Source organism: Falco peregrinus, chromosome 4 (assembly GCF_023634155.1).
Source record: "Falco peregrinus isolate bFalPer1 chromosome 4, bFalPer1.pri, whole genome shotgun sequence".
NCBI lineage: Eukaryota > Metazoa > Chordata > Aves > Falconiformes > Falconidae > Falco > Falco peregrinus.
The window spans coordinates 88,703,325-88,716,697 of record NC_073724.1 but is presented as its reverse complement, the minus strand read 5'-3'; the positions used below and the strand labels follow the sequence as shown (position 1 = coordinate 88,716,697).

The 13,373-nt window shown below is 37.3% G+C and overlaps 1 protein-coding gene across 4 annotated transcripts in view; it reads right to left on the bottom strand.

The window, feature by feature from the left end:
- Nucleotides 1–1,198: 1,198 nt before the first annotated feature.
- The window catches only part of DGKH (diacylglycerol kinase eta), a 174,179-nt gene continuing 162,004 nt past the window's right edge, over nt 1,199–13,373 (bottom strand). For 3 of the 4 annotated variants that reach the window (XM_055802293.1, XM_055802294.1, XM_027777239.2), the window contains one exon: nt 1,199–12,214. In XM_055802293.1, the coding sequence (XP_055658268.1) occupies nt 12,125–12,214 (90 nt within the window). In that variant the 3' untranslated portion in view covers nt 1,199–12,124. The remainder of the gene's footprint in view (nt 12,215–13,373) is intronic. The other variant, XR_008746865.1, reaches the window with a different exon arrangement.

The following is a 13,373-nucleotide window of genomic DNA, read 5'->3' as shown; positions in this document are numbered from 1 at the left end:
TTATTGTTAAGTCTTAACGGCTAGAAGCAATTCTGGAGAGTTCATAGCATCCATACACCATCACACCCAGTTTCCTCACATACCAGAGTATCATCCCCAGTGGTATCCCTTACTTTATATCATTACCTATTTCTCCTAATACAGTCTCATTTATGCCACAGCTTTGATTACTAAACCCAGCCATTTTGGTTTCATTAAAGAAATTGAATGCACATGCAACACCCCCAAACTTAAAGTACAGGCTTCAGTCCTAAAAGATTTGTAAGCACCTGGAATTAACTGTGTGTTAAAACTGCCAGGGCTGACCTTTAAGCATCCTGGGTTATCCGTGAAAGTGACTCTCCCACATACGATTACTTCATGACATTACAATCCCAACACAATGACTGCCTTCATCAACCACATAATTATTGCCCACATCAACTGACTTCAGTTCCTATAAAATATCTTGTTCCTTCTGTGTAAACTGTTGATAATAGTCACTTTCACACCGTGTCTTAAGTACCAGCCTAGTAGCTCGCTGACCTACAACACGATAGTTGGTGATTACCTGCAGAACTGCCCTCTGTCTTCAGGTCCTGGCATGGAACCAACTGAAGTAAGTGTTTATCTGGGTTGGTGCTAGAGAGGTTCAGTATATGCTACTAAGGAAAAATGTATTTGTTTTACTGCCACTTACCGTGGAAAAACGGGCACTACTGTATATTGTTTTAACAACTGTTGTTACTATGGATGCAAATGTAAATCTATTTTTACATTTAATATGCCATATGCCAGCAAGATCTAGTGGAAGATCCCTGCAAATGTAAACACCTACATGCACAGGGACCTACTTATAAGTTACATGTGGGCTTGCACATAGCCATATAAAGTATGTTTAAAAGCTGTATTCGAAGCCTGTAATATAAAACAACTTTCAGGCAGTGTGTGGCAGACTGAATGGAAATGGTACTTGATAGTCACTCATCCAAATTTTATTAAGTTTAACATACAGAGTTTTCTTTTAAATTACAAAGGCTTACACTGTGCCAAGGGCTTGCCATTGCATTGATTTCAATGGGGAATTTTGGTTTGGATTTGATGACATTGGTAGCAGCCCACATTTTGAGTGGACAACATCTAAAATTCAGTGTCATGACGTTCAAGAATTTCCATTGACTTCCAGACACGGAAAAAAAATTCAAGGACTTAAGGAAGGTACATTGAATGCATTCTGTTTATTTGAGAAGGAAGATCTCATACGAGTGCCCAATATGAAGGCATCTCTTATCATGTACAATAAAATCAACCATTGCTTCCAGCAGAATACAAAAATACACATCTCAGTGACTTCCATACAATAATAAATATGTAATCATGCATCCAACAATAAAAAGGCACGGAAAACTGGTCACTTAGTAGTCATAAAAATTACTAACTATATTAACAAAGCCACCCAAATTATCTGTACAAGGAAATGTAACAATATATTCCAAAGGTGAAAACACATAAAACATCTTTAAAATAGTATATGCAATAAATACCTCAATTGTTTTTTTTATATATTAAAAATAAAACTGTGCCATTGTAAACAGTATGTAAACAAACAAAATTCACTGTTCCTTACCATTATTACAAGTAAATAAAGCCAAAGTTACACCCCTGCTCTGTTAGATATACTTCATTGGCAAGTTTTGTCAGGCAGTTTAAAGTTTTACCCTTTTCTGCAGCAAACAGAGCCCGCCATGTGTGTAATTGTAAGTACTAGAGCAACCGCTAAGCTTCAAAACTGACTACCCAGAATGTCGCAGGTCATCGAATAGTCAGAACTGAAACTAGGAAAAGCAATTTTTGCAGTGTAACGGACAAAAGTCATTTATTTATACTACATGTAATAGTGTCAGTAAAACTTAGCCGCTTATATACCAGTGCTTTCCTATAGGTCTCAAGGGGGCTGTACAAAGGTGGTAAGCATCCTTACTCCCACAGGCGGAGAAAGTGAGGCACACAAAGGTTAAAGTGAGTTGCCCCCAGTCTTGCACCAGCTCCACGGCAGGAAACTAAAGGCAGAATCCAGACCTCCAGCCGCTCCCCCCTCATCTCCTCACATACCCTCTACTCGTCAGGGCCTTTCAGACAACTAATGGTATATCCTGAACTCCAGTACTGAGTAGAATTACAGAAAGATAACGAACGTGCAAAAGGGAAGTTGTCCGCCCACTTGGGCACCCGCCTGCTCTCACTAATAACCACGGAGGTTTGCCACCAGCAGCAGCCGTAGTGCAACAGGAGCTTTTTCCCCCCAAACCTGTAATTGGATCCAGCAGAATGGTGAGCCCAGGCACGGTCCTGTGGATCCTCCACGAGCCTACTGGTTGCCTCAACTGTTTATTCTTTTGAGGTCTGTTTCTATAGCCAACAAAGTCCTGGAAAGTTCAACCAAGGTGCATACTTCCTTCCTGATTAGCAAGGGGAGAAGTAGGAATCTGAATATGATTCTTTCTAAAGCAAAATTATAGGAAAAGATTCCTGGGAGTGGTGGGCATTTGCACAGGTGTCTTTAGAAAAAGCCTGAATGGGGGAATTCAGCTGGCTTGCTATTTCTTCAGCTTTTGATAACATTGGCATAACTACTCATTTTACAAATCCTACTGTATCCCTGGGAGGACTATCTACAATGAATACAAACTTACCTGTTCCAGACACATATATTTCAAAGTGCATGACATCTCTTGTTAAAGATGGTATTTTTAGCCTTAGATGAAGAAATTAAGATGTATCTATTTAGCAGTTTCACAGCCTTATGTCTTTTTACAGGAAGAATACACTTAGAGCATACACAATTAAAAGATACCCTGGAAAGGGATTTAGGAAGCGCTGCATTACAGTATTTTTCCTCCCTGGTGCTATTAAAGAACTGATCCTTCTGTCTCTTAACAAGCGATTTCTCTAAGGTCAAGCAGTTGTCTGATTTGCCTTACCACTAAGTATTTTCATAATTTTATTCATCCATGCATTCTACAGACTGGCTCTGAAGATACATACCTCCATGTCTTGATGAGAAGTTTAAAGCCATATAATATATAACTTTTTTTTTCCTCCGATAAGGTACTTTTGGATGAGGTACTTCAAGTGTCTCATTCTAGATCTGCAGAGCCAGGTGAGCAGTATGAAATCAGCAGGTATACAAAATAGGAGGGCCTACTTTTTATTCATCAGAAAATACTTCTTCATTTTCACCTGCCACACTGCATGCCCTCTTTGGGGCAGAGGTAAGATAGGTGGTTTGTTTTTAGAAGATTCTGTATTAAATCTTACAAAAGTTATTTTAGAAGGTATTTTCTTAGACATATCCAAGGACCAGATCAATGAAAAATTCTGTACATTCTCTAAGGCATATATTCCCACCTGTGTTGGAGTTCGCAGGCTCTGTAGAAAAATCCAAATAGCAACTGCAGATTTCACATTGGGAAAAAATAAATACATCTCACTCATTAAAAAAAAAAAAAAATCACAGTAGGAAAATAGCCAGTAAACAATAGATTCAGCGGGGTTTAATCTTGGCCCCAGTGAGATCAGTGGGAGTTTTGCCAAGGATTTCAACAAAGCCAAAATTTCACCCAGAATCATATACAATTCTTTAGCTGACAACAATCATAAACATCCTGCCACTCCATTGTATAAGTTAAATATTAATAAGCATCTGTAAACATCCTGCAATTCATCTGATATAAAAAATATTATAATAAAAACAATGCAGCATCTCAAGCATTGTATAGTTTTAAGTTTTTTTGGCTCTACACACAAGTTGGCATTCTGGGCAAAACCAGGGTATGTATATACATATATATGTACAGGTGTGCACGCACATATAGACTACAAACTAGATACTACATCTCTACAAACATGCACACGCAACTACTGGCAAGGGAACAACATTCATAGGTATGGCATTTAAAAGGCTACCATTGATCAATCTGAGGATAACTTTTATGTGAGGAGCAATTTCTACCTACCTAAATCCTCTGTAGGCTTACACATAAATGCTAAAACTGAAATACATGGTAGCAATCTCCCAGGGGGACTAAAATGCCATTTAAAGGTAAGCACATGCCTAAGTCCCAACAGATCTATATGTTTGCAAAGACGATGAATTTTCCTGTGGTGTGAGCAGGACCAAGGGGAAATGAAGGGCAGAAACTACTGAGCGTGCCGTAGTTTTTACCTAAATCAGTACAAATCACGTCAGATGTTTTCATTTTCTATTGAACATGTTTTTCAATTCAGTGGAAATTGTGTGTTTCACCTTTTTGCTGCAAAATGCTATTCAGACCCAAATATAAAGAGTTATTCAGAAAACTAGACAGTGTCACATCTCTGCAACACTTTTATGTGCATTTTAAGCACCCACTCATGCAAGTAAGTGGATGTTACTACAGAATGAACTAACAGCTGTACTTGACTGGAGTACTAGTTTAAGTGACAAGCCTAGCTAATGAGAGAAACCATCCACGTTGGGCTGGGATCCTCTCAGGACTTTTAAAATACTTTTAGATGAAATTAAATGCTTTTTTAAATGCCAGAACATACACTACAAATACATTCATGCAATTCCATAGCCCTCAGGATTTAAGAAATATCTACCCTGAACGTACAGTTACGACAGTAGAAGTTTTGTTATCGCTGGTATATTTGTCATCACTGTGAATTAAGAGAGGAAGCTGCTAGTATTAAATGTCATTAAATGATTTGTGTGTGATGACAGCAATGCAGAAGGACCAGATCTCAGGTGCAGAGATCAGGCCCTCTTCACCTCACAAGCTCCCCAGCAGCTTGTACTCTTCATGCACAGATCCCATCTATCGCACATCTCATCTTCTGCTGTGAATGTCGTCTTGCCCTCTGATGATCCCCTCAACATACAATCTTCAACAAACTAAATTACTAGGTAACTGGCAGCTCTAGGGAGGTCCCGTGTTTCAGCTCTTTTAGGATTCAAAGGACATGATGTAAGAGGTGGCTAATGAAATGAATTATTTCAGGGCAGTTCATAAGCTGTGCTCCTTGAGGGGAAAAATAATAATTTTTGTTATAGGTGGACGAGACTCCATTTTTCCAAGTGCACGTTTTAAGGAGAGAAATCCAGGGCAGAAAGTACAGACACCGCAAATGACAGATGCCCATAGAAAATCCTCTGAAATCTGTCTAAGCGGTTGTTGTGGTTTAACTCCAGCTGGCAACTAAGCACCATGCAGCCGCTTGCTCACCCCCCGTCCATACGCCTATTGCAATATAGAAAGTTGGCATCTTGTGAGAGAACAGTGCACTAGAAACCTTCACGGTGAGTATCTGCATGTCTGTGTGCTCATTGTAAACCTTCACAAACTGTCCAAGTAGACAATCATATATTCTTAAAATTCTGATTAAGAGCCCCCCAGGCCCTACTTGTCAGCACACGTGCTCTCCCTCCCTGAAAAGCCAGACCAAGCAGCTCTGGACAGCTTTCCTCAGCCTCCCCATTCACATAATAATTGACTGTAACTGCAGAGAGAATTAGTCCCAAGCAGAGCTTACTTCAACCAATGCAGGGAGAAAGACAGTTTTATCTGTAACTCTTTCCCTGTTAATGACATTGTCAGGTTACTAAATAAATTAAAAAGTTTTCTATCCAATTAATACTTTAGATTAATCAAGGTAGGATTTAAAATGCTAATTCACTTTAAACATTCATAGTAGAGATTTGGGGCACTTGCCAGGATTTTATTTTTGGCTTTTCACACTGTTTCCAACAAACTAACCAATTTTACTTTTAGTTCATTTCTTCTTGGTTTCATCTTCCAGTTCACATGCTCTCATATAACATAGCTATACCTATATTCAACACAGCTTCCTAAAAAAATTGTTTCATATGAAGTTGTGGGGCTTTTTTGCAAATTCATTCTACTTTAAACTCTGCACTGTATTGCTTTTACCTTCAGTATCTTTCCAATCCTAACACTAATCTTTCAATCATACTACAAATATATTTTTCCAAAGCGACTGCTCCATAGAATAAAATACAGATTACTCACTTACATACTTGTTCTACTAATAGCTACCATAATTTCTGGTATTTTCAGAAGTCTTAGACAGCTGTGGAGTTAGCCAAAACACATCTCTATTAAAGGACATTCCATTAGCTATTGCTAATTGTTAGTGGTATGGCAAGCTAAATACAGCTCTCAGCGGGGATTGCAAGAGTATTTTAGTCCACTATGGCTATGCCAGACTGGAGCCTGAAGGCCGGGTCAGTCTAGGTCTCCTGGAGCATCATACAGCTTTCTCCTAGCCTACCTGTCCAGCTCTTCTGAACAGAAGAGGGGGGGCAGACGTCAAGGGTCTCATCTTGTCAAGCATCTGGGAAGTCATCCAGACACAGGAGCTGGGAAGCAGCGTGAGAACATCAGCAGAGGCTTGAACCTGTGTGTTAAACATAAATTATGCACCAGCTTCTTCTGCCCTCACTAATATAAGCAACAGGTTGTATGAAGTCAAAATCCCAAAGAACTTTATATAGAAAGTGTTTCTGTCAACTGGGAGACAAGGTCTTCAATTATTTAAAATAAATGTTTATAATCCTACCATGTACATATATGAATTTTCTGTTGACTGCTCTGAAGGTGGAGGTTGTTTAACCACTATAGCTAAATTCATGACAATTTGTCCAGGAATACTCTCAGGTCTGTATTTGCCAGCATTTTGCTAGTTTGCCGAAGTGTTAACAGTGCTGCTATTTTATTATTTACAGATGATGAGGGGGTGACATTTTAAGTTGAATTCTACAGTCTGAAAAAAACCAAAACCTTTTCGAAATGATTTTTTTTTTTTCAGTTAAAACATTGAGGGTTATCACTATTAAGCCTACAGAAGTTGCTATGAATTTTGGTATTAGCTCCAACTGGCTACAGGAATAGTCTCCTGGAAGTCTCCAGACTGCTTTCAAATGGAATATAACTGCTGAGAAACAGACTGGGCTTCTGTACAGCAGAAATGTGCATTTCAAGTACGTAAGCTAACCCTTAACAGAGCTATTAAACCTAATGCAACAGTAGTAGAAAAGAACTAGAAAATGTTTTCTTTTTGTAAAAAAGATCACGTTCCACACTGTATTCTATATATAAATACAGGAATTTATACAACCAGTAAAGATCTTCTATTGGTAATTACCAAATGATGCTTTATCAATCCCGCTGACACTACCATTCATCTCTGAAGAGGGAGCAGAGATATTTTAAGTCCTGTCCAAACTCCTCAGCTTCCTCAGGTCATGCTCCTTTTACTTAAGACAGCAATACAGTCATGTACAGTTCCTACAAACATTAAATCTTCGCAGTTAGAATAAGCAGCATCAAACCTTGATGATATGAAAATCATACCAAAACCACACAATCTATGAAAACAGAATAAAAAAAAAAATAGTAGAGCTCATGGTATAAATGTGCTACTCAGGACACTGCAGTGGAGAGGTACTTATGTTACTGGGGTGAAAAAATTATGTTATTAGTCATATAATTTTATATGGCTCTCACACAAGTGACAAGATGATTTCCTGACTGTAAGCTAAATACTTTGCTCCAGCTCAGTTATCCTCAATGATATACATCACTTGTGACTTTACCTTTCACAAAGACTTTTTGCACTGCTGATCATTAGTTACCAGAGCTGTCAAACTTACATGCAAGAACTCAATACTTAGGAGCACAGAGAGAGCAATGGAGAAACAGGAGTAAACATTAGTAGTCCAATCATTAATAAGAAGCATCAAGCAAAATGGAATCACTGTGGGGGGTTTTGTCTTACATGTCCATTGTAGAATTATCTATGGACAATACATAGTTTTACATGTATTTCTAAAGTAGGACTATGGAACATTCTCTCATATTTGCTTTATGTATTCATTTTCCATTACATGTGAAAAAGGCCTCCTGCCAGTTTTCCCAAAAGGAAGACTAGACGCATTGAAAAACACTGATAATTTTACCCTTGAAATAAGATCTGCTCATTATCAAGGCATTATGAAATTTTCATTAAGTGAATTAGCATCACTGAGTTCAATGAAAAAGTCAGAATTGGCAGGTTATCCATATCTCTATAAAGATCGTAGGAAAATATGAAAGGAACCATTACAAAAAAAATCAATTCCTTTTGTTTGAATTACAGCTATACAACATTGCAGTACAAATTTCTTTGGGCAGGGATGGAGAGTGAAAGATTATTTCTATTTATTATTTACAGGACCAAGCATGTTTACTCCAGCCTCTAAGCAAGAAATACTGGATTGAAATAACCTGGGAGGGTTTTTGATTACATGCTTTCCTTTTACTGTTCTTCCACGTGTAAAATATTATTTTTTTTTGAAAGAGATATTCACGAAAAAAATAGTGGTTATGGGGAAATACATAAAAATGTATCATAAAGAAAATTTGCAATTGCCATCGTATAAAAATACTCATTTTTGAACAAGTTTTTTCTTTATAGTATTCTAAAAAAACCCCAACACCTACAACCATGATTTTGCCTGATATCATTCTGTTTCTAAGAAGGCGGCATTAGGCATTAAAGGCAATACTTGCATGACTGGAATCAGAGGTTGCTACAGCAATTGAATACAATGAACTGGAAAAATCCTATTGGAAAATGACAAAACAGAAACATGCACTTGGCAATTTGCTGCCATTTTAAAATATGCATTTCTCCTCTTCTCCTTTCTGAGGTGTAGGGCATTTCATCTATATGAATACCAACCACTAAAAAAAAAAAAAAGCCTATCACTTTGTATTCCTTTCAAATTTTAAGGTATGCTGGGTGACTACAGAAATTAAGTTTATTTGACTAGAGGAATAAAAAAATCATCCAGTGAACTTTGTATAGTGATTTTTTGTCTTGATGAATCTAGCATGTTGAATAGGCCTCCACAAGATCTATTGGGATAACTTGCTTTCTAAAAAACTAAGTACTGTCAGGGGATGTGTTTACCTTATTTTTGTTGAAATATTGGGATATATGCTTTGAAACACTTTAAACATCAGGATAAAATTATAAAGAATTAAGTTCATTAAAAATGTAGCTATGTGTGTCCTTAGTTCTAGGAGCTGGGACTTTTACAGCAGTAAGGAAAAAACCCAAATACTTGGAAATTACAATAATCATGAGATAGTAACAATGTGTTCAAAAGTCTTTTTTTTAGAAAAGCCTCATCACTAAACACAGTTATGACCCATGACCTCGGCAGAGAAACCCTGTAAAATAGTTAAGAGCCTCCTTGTCAGACGCATTTGGATTTCATAGCCAACACTCGTCTAAGGCATAAAGTTGCATAAAATTTGCTCTTCTGGGCATCTAATAAATACAGCATAAATGATGCTTATAATTTTTTTTTCCTACTTGCACGTTTAAAAAAACCCTTCTGCTTAGGACAATCAATATTAAATTCTTTGGTGGTCATCTAAAAAAAATGAACTATACAAAGACAATTCATCAGTTGTCCTATACTGAGGTAATTTGAGGAGTGCCATAAGAAAGTAGCATTACAAACAATATTTGCCCATTTTCCCTGCCTAAAAGCAGCTCCCAATTTTTTAATATACTCAGCGTAGACTCTACAGTGATCTGAAGAGATCCTGTTCCATAGCCCATCTTAACGTTGCGTATAGCAAGGCTGAAAGTTGTAAAGAGAGTGTATCCTACAGTCAGGAAAGCAAAGAAAGTTCTTCAATGTATTATGTCTTTGAATCAACCAGGAAGATTAACTATGCCATCTACCGTAACATTTGTATTTTAGAATGCTGCCACACATTAAAATAGAACGTAGCTTACAGAGAAACAAAGAGAAAAAGAAATACAACTTGCGAAGACTTGACAGATGCCATCTGAACATCATTAAAGGGGTGAATGTCAAGTACATTAATAAATATTTATAATCTACCACTGTTTGCCTAACTTTCCATTGTTTCCATATGCTTTTCATAAAACAGCATGAAAATCATGTCACTTGGCAAAGGGATTTTGGTTTGGTTTTTATGGAAAACCTAATGGAACATAGCCTTTTACTTTTGTTCGTTTACCAGAACAATCAGTTATGTCCACAGAGCTCCCAGAATGGTGCCTGTTGAGCCTACAGCAGCAAGAGCACATAGTACTATAAGTGGATATAAATGAGGCCTGGTTTGCTCCTTTTGATTATTTTTTTTTTTTTTTTTCAGTAGAGCAATGAGGGGAATAGATTTTACTTTCCAGGGGACAATACCCATCTATTTTCCAAGGGACGATGCCCATCATACTCATGAGAACGGGAGGGCAAAACCAGGATGTAGTACTTGACATTGGCCCCTTTGAATGGGGAAAATAAGCTTTGGGAAGAAGAAATGAAACCTTACTCTGATGCTTACAAGGAAAACATAAATATATATCAAGATACTCTTTAACCAGTCAGAAATGTCAAAGCTACTTAAGTAAAAGTCAAGTGTTCCTCATGCCGCAATGACATGTTAGGAACAGGAAGGAGACAGCAATCCTGTGCAAGTTTTCTGTGGTACAATATAATTTCATCTCAAACATTTAAGTAGGTTTTTTTTTTAGCTATATGCAAGTTATTTTTCTACTAGATTAATATTTTTTGTGAAAAATTAACCAGGAAAATCAATTATGAAGCTATGTTTCATTTAAGTAAATTGTAAATAACCTTATAAACTCTGGTCTAATGCAATTTCTAAACAAAGATGGTTTTCATTTTTTAACCTGTTTACACTCATGGATTACTACCTTGCATGTGATTCATCTTTGCATGCATAGTGGAAAACCTTAGAGCTTGTATTTTATATTTTATGATCTACCAATGTAGGAGTGCTGACAAGAAACAAGTTGATGCCTTTGTAAAGAAATGCATACAGAGACTTTTTAAATTAACAATTAATTAGCAATGAGTAAAAGCTTACCCCACAAAAATCAAATTAGCTGCTACATTTTAGAACTCTTATGTATGATAAATAAATGAATTTTCCTATAAAAAATTTCCATTAATCTTTCAATCTGCCTTTTGAACAACAGAATAAATAAAATCATTAGTGCCTAGAAGTTCAAATATGCTACAGATGTGTAAGATAACTGAATGACTACATCAAAATGCACCATGAGAAAATTCTTTATCATTTTCCATGCAGGAAGCCAACTGATATTTTTGTGAGGTACCAGTCTTTCAAGAATACTCATAAGTTAGTTACCTGATATACCTTCTGTACATGGTATATTTTAAAATCTAACTGTACACTGTTTCAATCATATATAATGCATATAATCTGCTGAATATGGCACAAATGCTAAGTTTCCACACCCACACATCCTTTGCTGTAGAACACATTTTAGGCATAACACAACACTGAAGAATAGAAAAGTGCCTGAAACTGAAAATAAAAAAGACACTCAAGTAGTAATAGATTAAACCTCATTCAAACTGATATAAAAGTTGTTCAAGTGTTTAAAGTATCAGATGTGTCATGCAACAGAACAACAGATAATTCAGGCAGGCATACCATGCATTACAGTTTGCATTCATGGTATCGCAAGGTATCTCTCCCCCCTTCTGTGTGGCCAGCAAGTGCTGGGTACCTGTGGCACTGCTAGGCTCATGTGTTGAAGCTCCAAAACCTCTCGGTCTCCTGCACAGAAGGTTTTACGGAGCTACGCCTCGGAAGGATAACCAGACAACCTCGTGCTGTACAATGGTATCTTGCTGCAGCATAAGAAGAGGCATACTAAGCTGCATGTAAGCAAAGCAATCATTTCTTGATTATATTTTCCAGTGAGCGCAGTTCACCATAAACCAATCGATTTATCAAAATGTGCTTATCCAAACTGGCCAAGTTGGCACACCAAGAAAATGTCTTCGCAAAACATACCACTTGTTCCTTTTTTTTTTTTTTTTTTTTTTGGCACAAATCCTTTCATACTATCACAGCAAGCTCTTCACCACACAAGAATTCAGATACTAGCCTGTACAAACACCAGTGCTTATTTTTCCATAGAGTAAACTATAAAGACAGCTAAGTGCCTGCAACAGCTTTGCTTCTCCAGCAACTTTCCTTTCTCTCTAGGGAGAGCACCAGCATAACTACACTTCGGACAAAGGAGCGTTCTTGCCGACCTCCTTAATTCCCTGGAGAATTCGCTTCATATGACCCACTTTCGTTATCCCCAGGTCCTACAGAAATTTAAAAAGAGAGAGAGAGAGAGAGAGAGAGAGAGAGGGGGAGAAGTTTATTTACAAAAAGGAAAAAAACACCCACCATTGATTATGATCTAGCCATGCAACAGATGTCTAGAAATATGCTCACTGCAATCAACATTAACCAGAAAAGATTCTGTGGTACTAGCAAGTGTTGCCTAACAAAAAAAAAAAATTGCTTAGAGCGTACAATGAATCCCTCTCTGTCTTACAGACAGAAAATTACTTACCTGCAATAATGGCAATCCAAGGCACTGCAATATCTGTCAAAACTATCTTTTGCTTGACTTCTAAGTACAAAAACCTTTAACAATGTCTGGCAAAAAAAGAACAATCTCCCCCTCCTCTCTAATACAGCAATTAAATGCTTGGTAGGATGTGACGGATCAGAGCTTCTGTCCAGCAATGTCACTTGATCTGAGGCCCTATGAAGTCTGTTATAATCAACACACACACATATCCCCAGTTTCTCAAGGGAAAGTGGATGTAATGGCTACAGGCATGTAGGACAACTTCCCTTTAGAGAGCAATAGAAAAGGTAAGCATTGGTTTTTCATTCCAAAAAGGTTATGTCTCCTAACATGGATCTTCCTGATTAGAGAGCTGGAAGAAAAATTCTGAGACATGACAGTCACATCCCAAAGGAAAATGTAAAAAGCACAAGCATAAATCTCCTTGTAGCCACCACTAAAGCAATCACATCAGTTGGAATGTTTCTAATATTGGTTTCTGAGACCCATCTCCATATAAGTGACAACAGACAAGAATTTTTTGCAGCAAACCTCTTCCAGTACTAATAACAGCTTTAGCAGCATCCTTTTCCAATTTTGACTGGTCCAATGGTCAGAGGAGCACAATGGGATGCCCGGTTGTGCTAATGATCCCCAATGTGCTAATGAATTTTCAGCACAGTTTGGTGGAAGCTTGCTTCCCTTGTCTATAAAACCCAGCTTTGAAAAACTCTTCAAAATCCTTGTGTTAGTGACATTGAGCAAGCGGCAGAGTCAAATACTAGTAGAATAAACCTCATGTGAATAGATTGTGATTAAATAAAAAAACCTTAGAAAAGTTTCACTATTTTTCTGAAATAGAAATCCTTTCATTTTAATAGGAAGATTTCCATTATGAAGACATT